The sequence below is a fragment of the Symphalangus syndactylus genome, chromosome 23 (assembly GCF_028878055.3).
Source record: "Symphalangus syndactylus isolate Jambi chromosome 23, NHGRI_mSymSyn1-v2.1_pri, whole genome shotgun sequence".
In the NCBI taxonomy this organism is placed as follows: domain Eukaryota; kingdom Metazoa; phylum Chordata; class Mammalia; order Primates; family Hylobatidae; genus Symphalangus; species Symphalangus syndactylus.
In genome coordinates, this window is record NC_072445.2 from 30,195,716 (window position 1) to 30,220,491 (window position 24,776).

The window sequence follows — 24,776 nt, forward strand, 5'->3', positions numbered from 1 at the left end:
ATGATTATTCCTTAAAATTTTTATGAAAGTACTATTGCCCTTGAGATTTTTCCCCCATTTTTTATGGCACAATTCTTCAGTTTGCACCAAGGAAAATCTTGCATTTCAAGACTTAAGAACTTTTAGGGGGAAAAAAACCTCTTAAGAAATTCTTACTGATTTCCCTGGAATATTTTAGTCTTTGATTCTTGTGAAATCTATTATTAACGTCTTTTTCCTAAAGATATATAAGGTCAGTCCTCTGAGATACTGTTTTTATAAATTTGTAATGTTTCTAGTTTTTTAGACTCCTCATAATATAACTGTTTGACAAGAAAAAAACTTATAAATATGAAAAAGTGTTACAATGTTTGATTTTGTAAATTACAACTCACTGCATATCACATCATGAAAATACGAAAATATTTGTGATGATGATGAAATTAGAAGACTTTTGCATCAAATGAAAATGTGTACTAAATTCACCAGAGGAAGAAAGAATAGGAAACATTAATAAAAGTGGTTTATCTGAGTGGCTAGTACCATTATGCAACATGCAGTTGTGAATATGTTATGTGTCATGTTTTTGTTTTTGTTTTTAAGGGAAAGCATTAACTCTTGAGCTACGTCCAGAATAGCATCATCTTCATGGGTATTCCCCACTCCTAGGATTTCAGAAAACCTTTGATAACTAATTGAGAAAATGCAGAAGATCTTGCAGACAGATGAAATTACCAATACACAAGCTTTTAGAAAAGGAAAGAGGAAAAGGACAGAGACAATGGACTCAGAAAATGCAAATAGTGACATGGATAAAGGACAGGTTGGTTTTTTGTTACCTTAATTCAACTTTGTTATCTAGCTCAATCATAATTTCATGATTTCTTTCATAATTTATTAGTGCTTCTCCCTCTTCTATTATTTCATTCTTTTCATTTCTTTATTCAATGGAGAAAATATAATCTTATGTTCTTTTTCTTTTTAAAAACGTTTTGTAGAGACAGGGTCTCCCTGTGTTGCCCAGGCTGGTCTCAAATTCCTAGGCTTAAGTGATCCTCCCACGTCAGCCTCTCAACGTGCTGGGATCACAGGTGTAAGCCACTGCACCATCTTATGTTCTCTTTTTAATGTTGAACAGTTGAGTTAGAAACATACTTAACAATTGACCTGCTTCTATTGTTCAAACTTTCCTTAATAGTCTGAGTAATTAAAGATAAGCAAACTGTCAGAAAATATTTTTTCCTCTCCCCAAATACTGAAGAAATTGGAATGCCTCATCTTTAAGACATACTGTTTGTTTTTCTTTTTAGACCCCAGTTTGTGGCTCATCCTTATCACTGGTTTGGTCAAGGTGCCTTTCCTATTTTTATTTATTCATTTGTTCCTTTTAAATCTGAATTCCCCACTCCCATTCCCCTCCTATACTTTGGACAACCAATCAATATGTTTATTTCTGTATCTTCTTATTTGTGTGTTTTTGTAATACATGTATTTGTGTATGTCGCTGTAATGTAGTGTTTTATTTCATATATTCTTAATTATTTAAATAAATATTACATTCTTATGGTTTAAAATATTTTTTAAAGGTAAACGGTGAAAAGTCTCCCTCACATCCCTGTCTCTCACCTACCCTGTTCCTGCCACCAGCCTCCCAATATAAGTAATTACATTTATTGCTTTCTTGTTTATCTTTCCAGTGTTTCTTCGTTCAAATAAATCAAATATGAATATACATTCTTATCCCTGTCTTTGGCACAAAACTAACCATATATATTGCTTTATACTTTCCTTTTTTACTTAATATATTTTAAAGGTATTTCCATTATTATATAGAGAACTTTGTATTTTTTACAGCTCCATGTTATTGCACTGTGTGTATTCACCATCCTTTATTTAACCGGTTTCCTATGATAAATATCAGTTGTTTCCAATCCTTTTCTTACTATTTAATACAAACCACACAACACTGTACCACCTATGTGTACATCATTTGATAGTACACTGGTATTAAAATATAGACATTAATCTGTTTCTGATTTTCAATCAGCACTGTTTTTTTTAAAATAAATTTTATTGTGTATATTTCAGGTATATAATGTCACGTTATAGGAAACATATAGATAGTAAGAAGGTTACTATACTGAAGCAAATTAACATATCCATCACTCACAGTTACCCATTTTTTAAGTTTTTGTGACAAGAGCAGATAAAATCTACACATGTTGCATGAATCCCAAACACAAAACAATTTTATTACCTATGGTCCTCGTGTGGTACATTAGATCTCTGAACTTGTTTGTTCTGTGTATCTGCTGCTTCATATCCTCTGACTTACATCTCCTCATTTTCTCTCCTCTAAGCCCCATCTACCCTGGTAACCACTGTTTTGTTCTCTATCTCTGAATATTCGAAAGTTTTTTTTAGATTCCAGATATAAGTGAGATCATGCAATAATTTTCTTCCTGTGTCTGGTTTACTTCACCTAACATAACATCCTCCAGGCTCATCTACATTGTGGCAAATAGCATGATCTCGTTCTTTTTTAGAGCTCAATGATATTCCATTTATAAATATATTAATTCTACAGTTTTTTAATCCATCCATTCATTGATGGACACTTTGCTTGTTTCCACACAATTAGCACTGTTTTTAATACCTATCTACATTGCTATATATACATCTGATCCATTGCTTCTAGCTGCTGCATAGCACCGTGTTTTATTTATCCTTTCCTCAATGATGAATACCTAGATTGCCTCCAGCATCTTGCTACCACAAACAATGACAAAGTAAATATCCTTATACATGTCCTTTTAAGAAACTTTGTGAGGCTGGATGCAGTGGCTCACACCTATAATCCCAGCACTTTGGAAGGCTGAGGCAGGAGGATCACTTGAGCCCAGGAGTTTGTGACCAGCCTGGGCAACACAGGGAGACCCTCTCTCTACCAAAAAAAATTTAAAATTAATCAGGTGCAACTGCTTACACCTGTAGTCCTAGCTGCTTGGGAGGTTGAGGTGGGAGGATCACTTGAGTCTAGGAGTTTCAGGCTGCAGTGAGCTGTGTTCCCATCACTGCACTTCACACTGGGTGACAGAGCCAGACCTTGTCTCAAAAAAAAAAAAAAAAAAAGAAAAGAAAAAAGAAAAAAAAAAACTGTGTGACAATTTATCTGGGATAAATACATAGGAGGGTGATTTATACCTTATAAGTTATATGTTTATTTCTAGTTCATTTGACTAGATATTATAAAATTACTTTTCGAGAGTGTTCACATCAGTGTATGTGCCCAGCATCAGTGTTTAAGAGGTTCCTATATTTGTACTTCCCTACAACCATTAGCATTAATATCCAAATTTCTAGTTTTTGCCAAATTGATGGGAGAAAATGACATCTCATTGTTTTAATCTGCTGATGCAGGTTTGGGGAAACTCAAGGATTGCTTGAGAGGTAAAAACAGTCATATGCTCTTGTAGGCCGGTATTGTGGCTTCTTTAGCAAAAACTTAATAGCTTTCTAAACCACTTATTTCTTTTTTGTTCCTTTGAAATTCACTATTGCCAGAGATTTTATTTGATCAAAGATTGTAAGCATGAAAACTGTTCTCTTCAATTATGGCATCTGTGTTCAGCCTCTTTTCTCTCCAATTTATGACAGTTATCTTAACACTATACAAAACAAAAAGCTTGAAGGAAACACCCTGCATCTGAAGCTTACCACTGGGCTGGATCTTTTTATCTGGCAAGAACATTTAAAGGAAAGCTCTTGAGAAAGCCTTGAGGATACAGTCTTACCCTCTGCTATTTAGATATAAAAGTAATTGGCTTTTTCAAAACTTGAAGATTGAATATTACTGGACTCTCAGTTAATTTAAATTACATGCTGCACTCAGAGAGCCTTCCATGTCTGCTTGCACACTGACCAGCACTGACAAGGAGTAGCTGATACGTACCAGCATTGTTTTTCCAAGCTCACTAAGCTTGTGGTCTGCCTTCAGAGGTATTCCAGGTGTACCAAATATGCCCCAAGGTCTAACAAGAATCAATGGCTGTCCAGCATGCCATGCCTGGGTGCTACCACCTGACCTCTCAGTAATTCAAATATATTTCAGGTTTTAGGTATTTGTACTTCTGGGTACTCAGTTTTGGACTAGTTATGATATATGTTGCAAAGGCTGTAAAATAGGCCCAAATAACACAATAATGGCTTATACAGGATGAAGTTTATTTCCCTCTTACCTAATAGTAAGAGCAGTTTAGGGGTGCTATGGCAGCTCCACATGTTGAGGGTCCCTCTTACCTTGTTGATCTACCTTCCTCAATACACAGCCTCTATCTCTGGGTCTAAGATGACTACCCTCCCCTCACTCTCCCATCATGCCTTCCCCTCTGCTAATAGAAGAAGGAGAATACGGGCAGAAGAAGGCATGCTTGTTCTTTTAAAGTTATCAACAAGTCAGTGGTCCAAAATAGTCCTGCTCATATCCTATTGGAGGGAACTTAGTCATATAGTCACACTGAGCTGTGTGGGAGTCAGGGAAATGAAGCCTTTAGCTGACAACTATGAGCCCAGCAAAATCTTTATTGTACTATACAAGAATGGTAGAACAGACACCTGGAGATAGCTAGCAGTCTCTGCACTGTCCATTTTTCTATTAGGTTTTTGTTTTCTGTTCGTTTTCTTGGTTTATTCTGATGGATTTCCTGTTCTGTCAATTCTTACTGATTTGCACAAATACCTTATCTATTGTAGAAATTAGTCTCTTATGGCTTGAGATATTACAAATATATTCTCCCAATCTAATATGTGTCTGTTAACTTCATTTCCTTCCACTGATGCTTACAAATGGATTGCTTTTGCCTAATGTCCTTTGCCTCTTGTAGCAACTTGCTAAAACTTGCTAACAAGAACTAGACCATAGATACTAATTACTACTAATAGAATTATGATATCAATAGGCTATCTTCGGTTTTTAAAAATTTCTTATTTCTATTTAATCAATACATAACTTTTTCTTTAAGATTTATACATTTAATGTGGGTATAGCTATTTGCCTACTTATGATATTAGTAATTTTCATCACTATAATATGTATTACATATGTATATATATACAAACACATATATAACAATGAAATATACAAACATATACATATATTTGCACACTTATAAAATAAAGGTGAGGGCCAAGTATGGTGACTCGCACCTATAGTCCCAGCTACTCGGGAGGCTGAGGCAGGAGGACTGCTTGAGCCCAGGGGTTCAAGGCTGCAGTGAGCTAAAATTGTGTCACTGCACTCCAGCCCAGGCAAAATAGCAAGACCCGTTTCCAGAAAATAATAATAATAATAAATAAATAAACAAAATAGAATAAAGGTTGAATGTAAATGCTACAAACCATATAAAAATGTAGTTGTATTTTCTATAACTGATCTCATCTGGCTTTCAAGTTTCTATTCTTGATTGATAAGACAATAAAAAGCTTAAAGTTGTTTATTCATTTTCTACTGTAAAACAGTCTTTTTGAGCTATTATTATTTAAGTCACTTCAGGATTTAAGCCTCAATGAATTCTAAATTCTTCCCTCCTCCACCTTCTTTTCTTGGGAAGTGAACCCAGTTTTTCGAAGTCTGACACTCAGCCTCTGGGGAAAGATATCTGATGTTTTACTGAGGTTTTAACTTTCCTGCCTTGTTTCAGGGTGTCCCTTGGTGTTACTGTTGAGCCAATCCTTACAGGTCCATTGGGGATTCTATTGGTAGCTGCTGCTGAAGTTTGCCATCCTGGCACACACTGCCATCTTCTATAATGTTCTGGCACCTTGTGGCCTCTCTGTCTAGATATTAAGTTGTTTGTGTTTCTTTTCTTTTTTTTTGAGACGGAGTCTTGCTCTATCACCCAGGCTGGAGTGCAGTGGCACGATCTCTGCTCACTTCAACCTCCACCTCCTGGGTTTTCAAACAATTCTCGTGCCTCGGCCTCCCAAGTAGCTGGGGTTACAGGCCTGAGCCACCACGCCTGGCTAAATTTTTTGTATTTTTAGTAGAGACGAGGTTTCACTACATTGGCCAGGCTGGTCTTGAACTCCTGACCTCAACTGATCTGCCCACCTCCGCCTCCCAAAGTACTGGGATTACAGGCGTGAGCCACTGTGCCCAGCCAGCTGTTTATATTTCATTAGTTCCTCCAGAACTTACCTATTCCCTAACTAGGATACAAGCACATTTGGATCGTCCAGCTGTTTCGCATGAGCTCTGGGAAATCTGGATGTTGTCTCTGGCCCGTTTATCTGGACACCAATTTGGCCGTTTCCAATCTATGGCCCAGAGAGACACCACGTTACCCTAATGCTGAACATGAGGACTCTTTAGGGAAGAATGCGCTAAGCAAGGAGCCAGCCTGCTGTTCTGGGATTGCCCCCATTTATCTGTATGTCTCTATCATATACCCCCGCCCAGAGATTCATCTCCTTTCCCCTTAAAGGGCAGGGGCAAGAAGAGAAAAGACATTTAAATCAGATTTCATGCTAATCAAGTTCTTACTGCCCAGGCTCCTCCTCCACGCACCAGAATGTCTTTTCTTTTCCTGGGCAGTAGAGGCTTTCTTTATGTTATACCTTTGCTTCTTCTACTCTCAGGTTAATTCTTTAACATTTTATACAACAAACTTCTAGGTTTGTATCCTTATAAATTCCACTCTCTACTCCAATTTTCCAGATTTGGAGATATATATATATATATATGCCAGTTTGGTAGTTTGAGAAAATCCTTTTATCTCAACACAGCTTGAATGTTACAACTTATAAGCATATGTTTTCAAATAATTGTCTTGCTATTGACCTTTAAAACTATTTTTTAAACTAAAAGGTAAATATGAATGCTTTTTTCCTTTTTTCGAGACAGAGTCTTGCTCTGTTGCCCAAACTGGAGTGCAGTGGCGTAATCTCAGCTCATTGCAGCCTCCGCCTCCTGAGTTCAAGGGATCCTTCTGCCTGAGCCTCCCAGGTAGCTGGGACTACAGGTGCATGCCATCAGGCCCGGCTAATTTTTTGTATTTTTAGTTGAGACGGGGTTTCACCGTGTTAGCCAGGATGGTCTTGATTTCCTGACCTCGTGATCCGCCAGCCTTGGCCTCCCAAAGTGCTGAGATTACAGGCGTGAGCCACCGCACCCAGCTGTGAATGCTTTTTTTCAACTGAATCTGCTCTTTACCTTCTCTGATGCAATAAGCCCCAAAATTGACCTAATATTATAGTTTCAATCAGAAGGTTGTGAATGGGAAATACGAAGAGAAATGAAGAAAGGAGAATTACAAAGAAGGAAACCATGTATACTAACATGGTAAAAATGATTATTGAATATTTACTATGTGCAATGCAATATGATAGATGTTCTCCATATATTGCCTCATGTCAACTTTTATTCTTTACTTAAAAAATACAATGATCTCCAATAAAGCTGCTGCCCATCCCAAGACCTAAAACATTACTAAAACGTGTAACTTCCTATAGACTCCTCACCTACCCCATTCCCTGCCTGCCTCATTCTAGAGGTAATCATATTCAGTTTTGTGTAATTTACTTGTGTTTTAATAGTTTTGTAGGCTGAGCGTGGTGGCTCATGCCTGTAATCCCAGCACTTTGGGAGTCCGAGGTGGGCAGATGACTTGAGGTCAGGAGTTTGAAACCAGCCTGGGCAATATGGCAGAACCTTGTCTCTACTAAATGTACAAAAAAATTAGCTGGGCATGCTGGTGCGTGCTTGAAATCCCAGCTACTCAGGAGGCTGAGGCAGGAGAATCACTTGAACCTGAGAGGTGGAGGTTGCAGTGAGCCGAGATCGCGCCACTGCACGCCATCCTGGGAGACAGAGTGAGATTCCATCTCAAAAAGTAAATAAATAAATAATAACAATAATAGTTTTATAAAAATATATACACAACTATAATGTAGTCTCATTATACATTTCTATATAAATATATATTATGGATTATATATCATATGTGATATATAATCTATATTTATCTAGATAATCTATCATTAGTTTTATCTGTTCTCAAACTTTACATAAAGTATACCATATTGTTTACTTCTGGAACTTGCATTTCTCACTCAACATTTTACTGAAATTAATTCGTTTTGGCTATAATTTATTCACTATCAATGCTGTATAATATCCCAACTTGTAACTAACACAACTCATTTACCCATTGTCCTATCAATGGGAATTTGGGCTGTTTTCGGGTTTTTGCCATTATGAACAACAGTGTTATGGAAAGTCTTAGACTACAAATACTGAAAGTTTCTCTTATGTATAGACCTAGAAATCAATTGCAAGATCAGAGGGTAGGGGAATGGTAAACTTTACAAGATAATGTCAAATGTTTTCCAGAGTAGTTCTGCCAATTTACATTCCCACCAGAAATATGAGGAAATTCCACTGATCTACATCTACTCCATGCTTTTGTCAAGCTCATTCATATTTTTGCCCCAAATGATATCTTGTTATCATCTTGATCTTCTTTTCCCTGGTTGTTAATGAGGTTGAGCGTCCCTTTGTATATTTAAAAGCCCTATGGGTTTTCTGTTCTGTAAAATGTTTGTTCATGTCTTGTGCCTATTTTCTATTGAATTGTTGGCTTCTTTTTCCTTACTGATTTGTCACTTAACAGTATTGCAAATATCCACCAGTTGTGATGTGTCTTTTCACTTTCTTTAATGTGCCTTAATGAAGAAAATTTCTTAATTTTAATTTAGCTGAATTTATTAGTCTTTTTTATTATGATCAATGATTTTATGCCTAAGAAATTCTTTCCTGCCCCAAGTTCAAAATACCTGCACTTATATGTTCTTGCAAAACTTAAACTTTTGTTTTTGATGTTTAAATTCTTAATCCATCTGAAGTTTTGTGTGTGCGTGTGTGTATGTGTGTATGTAATAAGAGATCCATTTCCTTTAATTTTTTTTCCAAATGATTAACCAATTTTTTCAAGCTTTATTTGTTGAACAGATCCCATTTCTGCAGTAAGCTGCCATGCCATCTCTACCATGTCAAAGTTCTTCATCTGCCATCTGCATGCATCTATTTTGGGCCACTCTCTTCTTTTTTTTTTTTTTTTTTTTTTTTTTTTAGACAGGGTCTCGCTCTGTCTTCCAGGCTGTGAGGTGATCATGGCTCACCACAGCCTCAACCTACCAAGCTCAAGCAATCCTCCCATCTCAGCCTCCCAAGTAACCAGGACTACAGGTGTGCACCACCATGACTGGATAATTTTTGTATTTTTTGTAGAAACAGGGTTTTGCTACGTTCCTCAGGCTGGTCTTGAACTTCTGTGCTGAAGAGATCTGCCTGCCTCAGCCTCCCAAAGTGCTGGGATTACAGGCATGAGCCACCATACCTGGCCTCAGGCCACTGTCTTCTATTTCCTGGTCATGTTGTCTATCCCTGAACCAGCACCCTATGGTTTTCTAGATTTTTAACAAGCCTTTGTATTTGTGAGGAAACACCCTGCTTCTTATTCTTCTTTAGCATTGCTTTGGATATTCTTGGCCTTTTGTTCTTCCATATAAATTTTAAAACCAATTTATTAGGTTACCGAAATGTCTTCTGAGATTTTTATTGAATTCATATTAATTCCATGGCTCAATTTTGGGATAAGCAATTTTTTTAAAAAATTAAGGATCCTACAGGAGTCAGACAATCTTGAGATCTCTTCCAAGCTCCAGCGTTTACTGGATGCATGACCTTTAACAAATGACAGTATCTCTGAATCTATTCTCTTCATTTGTAAAGTGGGCATTTCATATGAAGGTACAGGTAACGTACCTACAACACCACTAAATACCTGGTGGACACTCAACAAATAATTTTTATCATTTTCACAAATAATGTTACAATCTACTGAAAACAACATTACTTATAAATAATGAACCATGATTATGGTTACACAATAAATTGATAATTGAAAAAATTGCAAACATTTAAAAATAAATTAATTAAGCCTTCTTATCTCTGAACATGACATGATGTCTCTCTACATTAATTTAGATTATCTTTGGTAGCTTTCAGTCAAGTTTGTTTTTTGCTTCCTTCATAAAGCTCTTGCAAATCTTTTGCTGTGTGTCAATGACATCTGTTCTCAGGATTTAAACATAAATACAGAATATTTAGGCTCTAGGGATTGAAAACTGTCAAGAGAATCTATACAAATTTACTTTCTGGAGTTTTTTTTTTTTTTTTTTTACTTTGTTTTTGAGACAAGGTATCCCTCTGTCACCCAGGGTGGAGTGCAGTGGTACCATCTCGGCTTACTGCAACCTTGACCTCCCTTCAATCAGGTGATCATCCAGAATAGCTGGACAACAGGCATGTGCCACCACGCCCGGCTAGTTTTTGTATTTTTTGTAGAGACAGGGTTTCACCACATTGCCCAGGCTGTCTTGACCCCCTGGGCTCAAGTGATCCACCCTCCTTGGTCTCCCAAAGTGCTGGGATTACAGGTGTGAGCCACTGTACCCAGCCACTTTCTGGAGATTTTTAAGAAACATTTTAGGGAAGTGTAATATATATACAGAAGAGTGCACATATAAAAAATGTATAGCTTGATTATCACACAATGAACATACCCGTATAAAAAATAAAACCTCACCAGCACCCCAAAGATTCCCTCATGTCCCCTGTCAGCTACTACCCCACACTCCCCTCCACAGGTACTTCTTGTCCTTCTAATAAATAGTAACCTTTTGAACACTATGTGATGAATTGTTTGTAGCTGGCACATAGAAGCACTAACTCTGGTATACCCTGCCATCTTGTTAAGCTTTTCTATTTATTAAATCATTTGTCTGTGTGTATTCACAGGCGAAAGAAATAAGGTTCATATGGTGAGGCATTCTGCTCAAATCCGGGCTGTATATCGGAGAAAACCAGATTTGAATGGTGGTCTTGTTGATTTTATTCTGTTTTGCTAATTTTCTACTTTGTATTTTTCACTGAAGTTAGGCAGAAATTCAGAATCCTGGTTTCTGTTTCTCAAGAGGCATATGTGCATGAAACTTTGTCCTGCCCTTATTTTGAGTTCCTCTGCCTGCTGGAGGACAAAGCTGGGGCTAGATCAGCAGCAGGAAGTGCCTGTGAGAACAAGAAATTTGTAGTACCAACAATGTGCAATGGTTAACCAGAGATAAACCATTAAAGATGCTATGAGGCTTCTTTTATTGTGCCTGCCTTCTATTTTAGAGAGACCCATATTCGGGAAATGCCTTTCTGCCTGGTGAAAGCTCCAGTGAGGATGAAGAACCTTTAGCAGAATTGTCAAAGGAAGAATTGTGCGCCAAAATAAAAAGCCTGAAAGAAAAACTAACAAACACCCGGAAAGAAAACAGCCGACTTCGACAGTCTTTGGTCATGCTTCAAGGTAAACTTTGAGAAAATTGACATTTTAGATAAAAGGGAAAGTATATGATCAGTGGAAGGTATTGCAAATTAGCTGTCAAGAATGAAGAAGAAAATCCACACCACTGGGAGCTCAAAAAATCACAGTTTTAGAAAAAATCGCTGATTATATAATTTAAATACAGAAGCACTCTATTGAAGGATCTAGTTTATGGCTTGAAAAATTTTAGATTCTCCTACAAAATACTAAATATTATATTCATCTAATAGTTTTTAAGAGATTATTTATTGAGCATTTAATATACACCACTCACACTGCTAAGCCCTAAAGACAAAAGATTATTAAGACAGAGCAAATATGTTAAGGTGCTCATGATGTACTTAGGTCACCCTCTCTGCTAGGGAAATCTCTAGAAAATGGAGCTTATTGTGATTCTTCATGAAATCACTGGAATTAGAGTCCATATAGTACATTTTCATTTTTTTCTGTTGGGAAGAATGACTTGGGAAAATAATAAAAATAATAGCATTCCACTGGAAACATATAAAGAAGAAAGATCATCACAAGATACTCCAGTGGCTGGAAAAAAAATGAAAAAAGGAGAAAGACAGCACAAGCAAATTAAAAACTGCTTGGCTTAATGCCTTTTGTAGGATCCTATGTGATGTTCATGTGTTTATTTTTTCAAGAATTATGCTTTCCATTTGTAGTTAAGCACTATACATTTTTTATACAGCTGAATATTTTATAATTAGGATACTATGTTGGCAGCACTCAGTTGTAAAACAGTAAATACACAGAACATTTTGAAAATAAGTCCTTCCAGTTGCTGTGTACAGAATGAGTACAAGTGGTACAAGAAAGTGAGGCAGAACCACCAGAAAGGCCATACAATCGTCCAGTATCACATGGTAGCAGCCTACCCTAGAACAATGGCTTATGAAAATAAAGAGTGGTTCACAATGCATTTGGAGACAGAATAGTAATAAGAGACAGAACACGGTGATGAATGAGGTTGAGAGTAATGATTCACATCCTTTCCTAGGAATATTTGTTAAATTAAAGGCTTCATACTTTTAAGTAGAAATAGCCACATGTAAGTAGAAAGATGTTGTTCAATTGACAAGCCATTACCTCTTTATTTCTTCACTTCATTTTTTATTTGTTTGTTTTATAGAGACAGGGTCTCACTCTGTTGCCCAGGATGGAGTGCAGTGGTGAGATCATAGCTTACTGCAACCTCAAACTCCTAAGCCTAAGCAACCCTCCTGCCTCAGCCTCCTGAGTAGCTAGGACTATAGGCATGCACCACCACACCCGACTAATTTTTTTAATTTTTCATAGAGATGGGGGTTGCGCTGTGTTACCCAGGCTAGTTTTGAACTCCTGGCCTCAAGCCATCCTCCTGCTTTGGCCTCCCAAAGTGCTGGGATTACAGGTGTGAGCCACTGTACCTGGCCTTATTTCTTCATTTTAAATATTATGTTTTTAAAACTGATGTTTTCTTTTGACTAGTTTTTTGTGATTTCCAAAGAATACGTAATTCCCATTTTTATATAATCTCTTCCAGAACTTAGCATAGGATGAAAAGCTAGTTTATAAAATTAGCATGAATTGCTAGTTAAAAGGATTAATCTTGGCCAGGCATGGTGGCTCACTCCTGTAATTCCAGCACTTTGGGAGGCCGACGTGGGCGGATCAAGAGGTCAGGAGATCAAGACCATCCTGGCTAACACTGTGAAACCCCGTCTCTACTAAAAATAGAAAAAATTAGCCAGGCGTGGTGGCAGGCACCTGTAGTCCCAGCTACCGGAAGGCTGAGGCAGGAGAATGGCATGAACCTGGGAGGCGGAGCTTGCAGTGAGCCTAGATCGCACCACTGCACACCAGCCTGGGAGACACAGCGAGACTCTCTCTCAAAATCTTGGAGCTATAGACCTTGGTGTGAAGCCCGACTTTGCTGTAAAACTTTGGCCATATTATTTCACTGTGCCCTTATCCCCCACTAAGGTTTCCTCATCCAAAAAGCAGAGGAAGGCAATATATGATTTCCTTGTTGCTATGAGAATTGAATGAGCTAATTAGTAGAAATGCTTTACTTAGTACCTGGCATAAAAGAAGAACTCAGTAATGGTAGTTATTATTGTTATTATACATTTTTATTGACACCTGACACATAATCCATCCCCCAAAAAACTGTAGGCTAAATTTCATTATAAATATAAAAGAGAAATTTTTAAATAAAGAATGCCAATCAGCTTCAATAGCATATAAAAATAATCACTTACTATGACCAGTTTCTTCTCTCTCCCACGCTCCAAACTGCCGTTTCATTTTCTTATCTTTCTGCCAATTCCCAGTCTTCTTAATTCTCAGTTGATGGCTTTACTTCTTACTTCTCTGAGAGGTGGGAGGATATGAAGCCACTGCCAACTCCCTGCACCTGTGCTTCTGTGCCCCCTTTACTTCCTGTTATTCATGAATAACCTATCCTTGTGAGTCTCAATCTCCTTCAGTGCACCAGATCCCATCCCCTTTTTTGTAATCAGTATATTGCTCCAGAGAGTCTGCCCTGTCTCCTGCAAGATCAAATTTTCCTTCTCTAATGAATCATTCCCATTAGTATCAAACATACTATTATTTCTCCCATAAAAAAAAAAAACAAAAACCTCACTTTCAGACCATTTCCTTCTCTACCTTCCATTTTTCTTCTTCCTCTTATGGAAAAACTCCTCAAAAGTCTTGACTATACACACTCTATTCAGTTTCCTCCCTGTTATTCTTTCTGGATCCCACTCCAATTAGATCCTTTAATTTCATTGTAATTTCTCTTCTCATGATCATCAGTCATCTCCATGTATTAGCTTGCTAGAGCTACAGTGACAAAGTACCACAAACTAGGTGGCTTAAACCACAGAAATTTATTGTCACCTGTCTGGAGTTTGGAATTGCAAAATCAAGGTGTCAGCAGGGCCATACTCCCCCTGCAGGTGCTAAAAATAATCTGTTCAGGCTTCTTTCCTAGCTTCTGATTGTTCCTTGGATAAGTCAGCTTAACCCCAGTCTTCACAGGATGTTCTCCTTATGTGCTTCTCTCTGTGTGTCTAAACCTCTCCCTTTTTATAAGAACACCAGTCGTATTATATTAGGGCCCACCCTAATGACCTCATTTCAACTCGATTACATCTGTAAAATCCCTATGTCCAAATAAGTTCACATTCTGAGGTAATAGGGGTTAGTCTTCCGACACATCTTTTTGGGTGACACAGTTCAATCATGATATTCTGCATTGCTAACCACAATAGTCATTTATCAATTGTCATCTTAAGTGCCCTGTTACCAGCATTTTGACACATTTGGACAACTCCCCATCCTTGAAAAAGGTTCTTTGCTGCTTTCCAGGATACCAAATTCACCAGCCTTCCTCCTACATTGCTGGTCTTTCCATCTTATTCCATTTAGCTGATTCATTATCTCATCCTCTAAATATTTTATGATTCCCCTGGCTCAGTACTTGGACTTTTTTCTTTTCTATCTGCATTCATTCTCCAGATGACCGTCTCCAATAATAGGGTGTAAATATCCATCAATGAGCCTGGGCACAGTGGCTCACACCTGTAATCCAGCTCTTTGGGAGGCCAAAGCGGGTGGATCACTTGAGACCGGGACTTTGAGACCAACCTGGGCAACGTGACAAAACTCCATCTCTACTCAAAATACAAAAATTAGCCAGGCCTGGTGTTGTGCACCTATGGTCCCAGCTACCCGGGAGGCTGAGGCACGAGAATTGCTTGAACCCAGGAGGTTGAGGTGGCAGTGAGCTGAGATTACACCACTGCAGTTCAGCCTGAGCGACATAGTGAGACTCTGTCAAAACAAACAAACAAACAAACAAAACACAAAAATCAATGAGCTATGATTGTCAGAGTTCTATTCCTGCCTGGGCCTCTCTAACTCATTGTCTAACTGCATGTTTAACATGACTGACAGGCTAACATGTTTCAAACCACATTCCTCACCTCCTTCAACCTGTTTCTTTCTTCCTCATCTTAGCTAATGTTAACTTCATTGTTCAAGTTCCTTAAACCAGAAACTATGATGTTATCTTCATGTTATCTTCTATTTCTGTATTTATTTTACACCCCACACTCAGTCCATTAGCAAATCCCACTAGCTTTGCCTTCAAAATATTTCTGAAACTCAATCCCTTTTACCACTCCTACTGCTACTACTCTGGTCCTAGCCACCATTACCTCTCATCTATATAATTAAGGTGGCATTGTAACTTGCATCCCTACTTCTGTTCTTGTTCCTATGAGGTCTATTCTCAACACAGCAGTGAGAACGATTCTGTTAAATGTTAATCAGTTCCTGTCCTCCTGTGCTTAAAGCTCTCCAGTGGATTCGTACCTCACTCAGTATAAAAACTAAAGTCTTTTTATGATCTTTGGTTCCTTACATGATCTGGCCACCTCCCCTCCACTTTTCTTCTTTTGCCTTCTTTTCTACTCCTCATCCTCTCCTTCTCTGTGATCCAGACACACTGGACCACTTACTTTCCCTCCGAAGACATCAGGCATGATCTTGTCTTTCGTGTCTTTGTGCTTTCCATCACCTCTGCCTAGAATGTTCTTCCTCCAGTTATCCATATGCCTTGAACCCCTATTTCTTTCAGATCATCACTGCTAATTCATCTTTTCTGTGATCTTCCTCCTATCTAAAATTTCAACCTTTCATCTCCCAGTTTTTATTCTCCTCCCCTGTTTTGTTTCCTTTTTGGCACTTGCAACTCTGTGTAATCTATTATGTATTTAATATTGTCCATCTCCCCATCTCCCCACCACATACACACACACTAGAATTTAACCCTAGAAACGAAGTAGTAAAGTTGGCAATTGACTAGACTTCTGGCAACAGAAGTCAGGAACTGCCTACTGCCACTGCAGTGTTCATTTCTGCATTTATTCATTTTATTTATTTATTTTTTGAGATGGAGTCTCACTCTGTCGCCCAGATTGCAGTGCAGTGGCGTGATCTCGGCTCACTGCAAGCTCCGCCTCCCAGGTTCACGCCATTCTCCTGCCTCAGCCTCCTGAGTAGCTGGGACTACAGGTACCCGCCACCACGCCTGGCTAATTTTTTGTATTTTTAGTAGAGACGAGGTTTCACGCATTAGCCAGGATGGTCTTGATCTCCTGACCTCGTGATCCACCCACCTCGGCTTCCCAAAGTGCTGGGATTACAGGCGTGAGCCACCGCGCCCGGCCCATTTGTTCACTTAGTAAATATTTATAAAGTCCCTACTATGTGAAAGGGACTATTCTAAATATCGAGAAAACTCAATGAACAAAACAGTCAAAGATTCCTGCTTTCATGGAGCATGTGTGTGAGGGTAGGGGGGCAGCAAGAGGCATCTGGATGGTTAAAAAACATACAAAAGATAATTCAGTAAATTATATAATATGTTGGATGGTGAAAGGTGCTATGGAAAAAATACAGGCTGCAAAAAAAAGATTATGGTTTGAGGGAGAGGGAGTGGTTTACGATGTTAACGGCATGTTCATAGCAGGCCTTCTTGTAAAGCTGCAGCTGGGAACTAGGAAGATAACAAAAAGTTGAAATCTCTTATATAATACTATTAAGAAAAGGGTCTAAGGGAAGACTATATGCTGATTATTTACTTTGTTTGCAATAATGTTCCTAACTCTTTAAGGATCAGGGCTGTTTCTGTGTTTATAAAGCCTGCTAACTAAGAAAAATGGCAGGATGAATATGCCATTCTAGACATTCAGGATGGCAAACGTGTGTGTGTGCTATGTGTGTGCGTGTTAAGCATTTAATACATATCTTGTGCACTATAACTGACCAGCACAATAGAATGTGAAAGAAAATAAGTGATATATCTGTTGTATAGAAAGGTATTAAATTGTCAGTATTTATCATGTGTACACCTAGGAAAAACAAAGCATCAGCCAAAAACTTGACTCTTGTAAGTAATGAGATTTTAGCAAAGAATGAAAAATCAATGTTTTTAGACTCCAAAAATCAACTGAAAATGGATTAAGACCAGAAACTATGGAACTTCTAGAAGAAAACATTGGTAAATGCTTCATGACATTGGTCTGGGAAAGGATTTTTTTAATAAGACCCCAAAAGCATAGGCAACAAAAGCAAAAAAAAAAAAAAAGAAAGACAAATAGAATCACATCAAACCAAAAGCTTCTACACAACAAAGGAAATAATCAACAGAGTGAAGAGACAATCTCCGAAATGGAGAAAATGTTTGCAAACTCTGCATCTGACATGGGGTTAATATCCAGAAAATATAGGGAACTCAAACAACCCAACAGCAAAAAATCAAATAATTCTGTTTAAAAATGGGCAAGAAAATTGCTGGGTTCATCAGCCCACTCTGCTGAAGCCATGGTGCAGCAGTTTCCTCTCTGCTTCACTCACAGTACCCAGGCAGGTGTCCAGGCATTAGGAGCACCCCCTCACCTGGTTCAGCAGCCTGAGTTGCTCCTCACCCTTCTTGGGTGTAAATCTTGGTGCAGTGGGACTCTCTCCACTCCATGCCCAGGCAGAGCTCCAGGTATTCAGAGCACTTGCTCATGTGGATCAGGAGCTTGATTCACCCCACCCTTTCTGGACAGAGATTCATGGAGATTCTGTACAGTGATGGCATGGAGGCCATCTCTGCTTCATGCCCAGGCAGATCTCCAGCATTTGGGGCACTTGCTCAGCTGGTTCAGCAGCCTGAGCTGCCCCACCCTTCTTGTGCAGAGAACCAGGTGCAGGGGGGTCCTCACTGCTCCACATTCAAGCAGATCTCCAGGCATCTATTGCACTCACTCTCCTGGATTAGTTTAGGCCACGTTCCTCATGCCTGTGCAAAGAGCTTGGGGCTAAGGAGATTTCCAAGCTCCACATCTAGGCACACCTCTGGGCACTTGGTGGCCATCCACTGGATTCCCCCTCAGTGCTGATGCTTGTGCCTGCTATCAGGGGACCTGCAGGTGGACCTGTCCATCCAGCCCTGCCCATTTTGGTCCCTTCTTCCCCTGCGGCTAAGCAGAGAGCACAGACCACTCTGTACTCTACCAATCAGCCCATTGACTGAGACCACAGAGAACTTCTCTCAGTAAAACAAGGATCAAGTCTATACCCAGCCACTTTGGTTGCAGCCATCTCTTACCTATAAGTGCCATGTACTAGCCTGTAGGTCAAACTGCATGGCCCAATATAAAACCTGCCAACAGAAGTGCATAGACCTATAGAAATGAAGCCAAAATACCCTACCCAGTATTCACTATAGCCACACTCCCTAGGGAGGGAGAAAAGGGAAAGAAAAAGGAAAAACATTTTAGGGAAAGAAAAAAAAAAATCATACCCACACGAAAAAGAAAAAGAAATCCAGAGAACACCGGTTACATCCTATACAAAATGAACATCACCAAGACATATAGTCACCAGACCCTCCAGGGTCAATGCTAAAGAAAAAATCTTTTTTTGTTGTTTTTTGGAGACAGGGTCTCAGGGTCTTGCTCTGTTGCCCAGGTTGGAGTGTAGTGATGCCATCACTGCTCACTGCAACCTCTACCTCCCAAGCTTAAGTGATCCTTCCACCTCACTCTCCCAAGTAACTGAGACTACAGGATGCACCACAATGCCTGGCCAATTTTTCTATCTTTTGAAGAGATGGGGTTTTGCCAGGTTGTCCAGGCTGATCTTGAACTCCTGGGCTCAACTGATCCACTACCTTGGGCTCTCAAAGTGCTGGGATTACAGGCATAAGCCACTGAAACTGGCAAGAAAAAAATCTTAAAAGCCACTAGAGAAAATTGTCAGATCACATTCAAAGAGAACTCCATCAGGTGAATGGTGGACTTCTCAACAGAAACCTTGCAAGGCAGGAGAGGTTAGGGGCCTATTTTCAGCATTCTTGAAAACAAGAAATTCCAACCAAGAAGTACATATCCTGAGAAACTAAGCTTCATCAGTGAAGGAGAAACAAAATATTTTCCAGATAAGCAAGTGCTAAGAGAATGAGTTAATACTAGACCAGCCTTACAAGAGATTCTTAAGGGAGTTCTAAACATGTAAACAAAGTAATGATACCTACTACCACAAGAACACACTTAAGTACATTGCCCACAGATACTGTAAAATAACCACATGATAGAAACTAGAAAGCAGGCAGTTAACAACTTTACAATAGGATCAAAACTTCACATATCAGTATTAACTTTGAATGTTAATGGTCTAAATGCCCCACTTAAAAGGCACAGAGTGGCATGTTGGATTAAAAAAAGCAAGTAGACCTCATATGTAATGACACCCACAGGCTCAAAGTAAAGGGCTAGAGAAATATCACAAATCGAAAATATTTGAAATTGAAAAAAGAGCAGGGGTCGTGATTCTTATATCAGATAAAACAGACTTTAAGCCAACAATAGAAAAAGAAAAGGCAAAGTGGAGCACTACATAATGATAAAAGGTTCAATTAAATAAGAAGACTTAACTGTCCTAAGTATATACGCACCCAACATTGGAGCACCCAGATAAATAAAACAAGTACTTCTAGACCTATAAGAAGACTTAGATATCCATACAATAATAGTGGGGGACTTGAGAACACCCCACTGACAACATTAGGCAGATCATCCATGCAGAAAACTAACACAGGAATTCTGGAATTAAATTGGACATTTGACAAAATGGACCTAAGAGACATATACAGAATATTCCATCAACCACAGAATATACATTCTTCTCATCTGCTCATGGAAAATATTGCAAGATTGAACACATGCTTGGCCACAGAGCAAGTCTCAATAAATTCAAAAAAATTGAAATTATATGAACCATACTCTCGGACCACAGTGGAATAAAAATAGTAATCAATATCAAGAAGATCTCTCAAAACCACACAATTACATGAAAATTAAACAACTTGCTCCGAATGACTTTGGGTAAACAATGAAATTAAGGCAGAAGTTTTAAAACTTCTTTGAAATTAATGAAAATAGAAATACAACATACCAAAATTTCTGGGATACAGCAAAACTAGTGTTAAGAGAAAAGTTTATAGTACTAAACATTTACCTCAAAAAGTTAGAAATACCTCAGTGATCTAACAGTACACCTAAAGAAACCAGAAAATCAAGAAAAACAAACCCCAAAGCTAGCAGAAGAAAAGAAATCACTAAAATCAAAGAACTAAACAAAATTGAGACTCAAAAATCTGTACAAAGAATCAATGAAACTAAGTTTGTTCTTTGAAAGGATAAACAAGATTGACAGACTGCTAGCAAAATTAACAAAGAAAAAAACAGAGAAAAAAAATTAACAAAGAAAAAAACAGAGAAAATCCAAACAAGCACAATCAGAAACAACAAATGTTACATACGTTACAACTGACGCCACAGAAATACAAAAGATCCTCAGAGACTATTATGAACACCTCTACACATACAAACTAGAAAATCTAGAGGAAATGGATGCATTCTTAGAAACACACACTCTCCTAAGGTTGAACCAGAAAGAAATTGAAACCCTAAACAGACTAATATCGAGTTCTAAAATTGGGCCAATAATAAAAAATCTGCTGGGCACGGTGGCTTATGCCTTTAATCACACCACTTTGAAAGCCTAAGGCAGGAGGATTGCTTGATCTCAGAGTTCAAGATCGGCTGGGGCAACAACCTAAGACCTTATCTCTATTAAAAATAAAAAGAATTAGCCAAGTGTGACACATGCCAGTAGTCCCAGCTACTCAGGAGTCTGAAGCAGGAGGATTGCTTGAGCCTGAGAGATGGAGGCTGCAATGTGCTGTGATTGCACCACTGCACTATAGCCTGGGTGACAGAGTGAGACCCTGTCTCAAAAACAAACAGCAACAACAACAACAAAAACTACCAATCAAAGAAAACCAAGACCAGATGGATTCATAGCCAAATTCTACCAGACACGCAAAGAGCTGCCACCAATTCTACTGAAACTATTCCAAAAAATTGAGGAGGGAAGGACTCCTCTCCAGCTCATTCCACAAAGCCAGCATCACTCTGATACCAAAACTTTGCAAAGACACAATGAAAAAAGAAAACTACAGGCCAATATCCCCGATGAACATAGATGCAAAAATCCTCAACAAAATACTAGCAATTCAAATCAAACAACACATCAAAAAGTTAATTCACCACTATCAAGTAGGCATCATTCCTGGAATAGAAGGTTGGTTCAACATACACAAATCAATAAATGTGATTTACTACATAAACAAAATTAAAAACAAAAACCTCATGATCATCTCAATAGATGTGGAAAAAGCTTTAAATAAAATCCAACATCCTTTCTTGATAAAAACCCTCAAGAAAATAGGCATCGAAGGAACACACCTAAAAATAATGAGCCACCTATGACAAACCCACAGCCAACATAATACTGAACAGGTAAAACCAGAAGCATTGCTCTTGAGAACTGGAACAAGACAAGGATGACCACTGTCATCACTCTTATTCAACCTAGTACTAGAATTGGTAGCCAGAGCAATGAAGCAAGAGAAAGAAATAAAAGGCATCCAAATAGGAAAAGAAGTCAAGCTATCTCTCTTTGCTGACAATATGAGTCTATACTAGAAAACCTTGAAGATTCTGCCAAACATCTCCTTGAAATGATAATGACTCTAGTAAAGTTTCAGGATACAAAATAAATGTAGGCCAGATGTTCTTCACCGTGGGTCGCCAAGGTTTCCTGCTTCAACAGTGCTTGGACAGAACCCAGCTCTCGTCCCCCCACCCCGGCTGGCCACCCATAGCCAGACCTCCGCTGCCTCCTCACCGTGCCCTGGGACCGTCCCAAGGCCTCTGCCGCTCCAGCTGCACATAGCCACCACCACCGCCATGACTACCACGTCCCCCTCACAGGTGCGCCAGAACTACCACAAGGACTCAGAGGCTGACATCAACCTCCAGATCAACCTGGAGCTCTACACCTCCTACGCGGGCTGAATGCAATGGAGTGGCCACTACATTTGGAAAAAAAAAAAATGTGAATCAGTCACTACTGGAACTGCACGAAATGGCCACTGACAAAAATGACCCCCATTTGTGTGACTTCATTGAGACACATCACCTGAATGAGCAGGTGAAATCCATCAAAGAATTGGGTGACCACGTGACCAACTTGCACAAGATGGGAGCACCCGAATCTGGCTTGGCAGAGTATTTCTTTGACAAGCATACCCTGGGAGACAGTGATAATGAAAGCTAAGCCTTAAGCTAATTTCCCCATATCCATGGAGTGACTTCCCTGGTCACCAAGGCAGTCCATGCATATTGGGGTTTCTTTTAGCTTTTCTGTAAGTTGTACCAAAACATTCACTTAAGTTCTTTGATTTGTACCATTCCTTCAAATAAAGAAATTTGGTACCAATAATAATAATAATAAATGTACAAAAATGAGTAACGTTTCTCCACACCAATAACATTCAAGCCAAGAGCCAAATCAAGAACAAAATCCCATTTAAACTAGTCAAATAAATAGATAAATAAAATACCTAGGAATACATCTATCCAAGGAGGTGAAAGATCTCTACAAGGAAAACTACAAAACACTGCTGAAAGAAATCACAAATGACACAAAAAATTGGAAAAATATTCTATGCTCATGGATTCGAAAAATCGATACCATTAAAATGGACATATTGCTTAAAGTAATCTACCAATTCAATATTATTCCTGTCAAGCTACCAATGTCATGAACTGGAAAGAAACTATTCTAAAATTCATATGAGACCAAAAAAGAGCCTGAATAACTAAAGCAATCCTAAGAAAATAGAACAAAGCCAGAGGCATCACATTATCTGGCTCCAAACTATACTATCAGTATACGGTAACTAAAACAGCATGGTACTTGTACAAAAACAGACATGTAGACTAATGGAACAGAAGAGATAAGACAGAAATAAAGCCATACACCTGCAGTCATCTAATCATCAACAAAGTTGACAAAAATAAGCAATGGAGGAAGGACTTCTTATTCAATAAATGGTGCTGGGATAACTGGCTAGCCATATGCAGAAAAATAAAACTGGATCCTTACCTTTTACCATATACAAAAATTAACTCAAGATGGATTAGAGATTTAAATGTAAGACCTCAAACTATAAGAATCCAGGAAGAAAACCTAGGAAACACCATTCTGGACATCAGTCTTTGAAAATAATTTATGACTAAGTTCTCAAAAGCAATTGCAACAAAGCAAAAAATTGACATGTAGGACCTAATTAAACTAAAGAGCTTCTGCACATCAAAAGAAAACGTCTACAGAGTAAACAGAAAACCTGCAGAATGGGAGAAAATATTTGCAAGCTACGCATTCAACAAAGGTTTAACATCCAGACTCTATAAGGAACTTTAAAAATTGAACAAGCAAAAAACGAATAATCCCGTTTAAAAACGGGCAAAAGACATCAACAGACACTTCTCAAAAGAAGACATATAAGTGGCCAATAAACATATGAAAAAGTGCTGCACATCACTAATCATCAGAAAAATGAAATCAAAACCACACTGAGGTACCATCTCACACCAGTTAGAATGGCTACTATTAGAAAGCCAAAAAACAACGGATGCTGGCAAGGCTGTGGAGAAAAAGAAATGCGTATACACTTTGGTGGAAATGCAAATTAGTTCGGTCACTAAGGAAAGCAATTTGAAGATTTCTCAAAGAACTGAAAACAGAACTACTATTCAATCCAAGCAATCCCATTACTGGGTATATATTCAAAGGAAAATAGATCATTCTACCAAAAGACACAGACACTCTCATGTTCATCACAGCACAAGTCACAATAGCAAAGACATGAATCAACCTAGGTGCCCATCATTGGTTAATTGGATGAAGAAAATGTGTTACATATACACCATGGAATACTATGCAGTCATAAAAAAAGAACGAAGCCATGTTCTTTGCAGCAACATGGTTGGAGCTGGAGGCCATTCTCCTAAGTGAATTGACACAGGAACAGAAAACTAAATACCACAGATTCTCACTTATAAGTGGGAGCTTAACATTGCATACTCATGGAAAAAAAGATGGCAATAATAGAAACGGGAGATTACCAGACAGGGAAGGGAGGGAGGGGGCACAGTATTGAAAAACTATTTGGTACTATGCTCAGTACCTGGGTGACGGGATCAATCACACCCCAACCTCAGCATCGTGCAATATACCCAGGTAACAAACCTGCACATGTACCCCTTGAATCTAAAATGAAAGCTGACATTACTTAAAAAAATAAGTGGGCAAACAATCTGAATAAACATTTCTCAAAAGAAGACACAGAAGGCCAGGTGCAGTGGCTCACGTCTGTAATCCAAACACTTTGGGAGGCTGAGGCGG

The 24,776-nt window shown here is 38.6% G+C and overlaps 1 protein-coding gene across 6 annotated transcripts in view; it reads left to right on the forward strand.

The window, feature by feature from the left end:
* The window catches only part of BEND6 (BEN domain containing 6), an 81,071-nt gene that overhangs the window by 28,078 nt on the left and 28,217 nt on the right, over nucleotides 1-24,776 (forward strand). For all 6 annotated transcript variants that reach the window (XR_010119167.1, XR_010119168.1, XM_063632854.1 and 3 more), the window contains exons 2-3: nucleotides 583-802; nucleotides 11,216-11,393. Coding sequence is in view for 4 of the 6 variants with exons in the window: in XM_063632854.1 (XP_063488924.1) it covers nucleotides 683-802; nucleotides 11,216-11,393 (298 nt within the window). In the remaining 2 variants the exon portion in view is untranslated. The remainder of the gene's footprint in view (nucleotides 1-582; nucleotides 803-11,215; nucleotides 11,394-24,776) is intronic.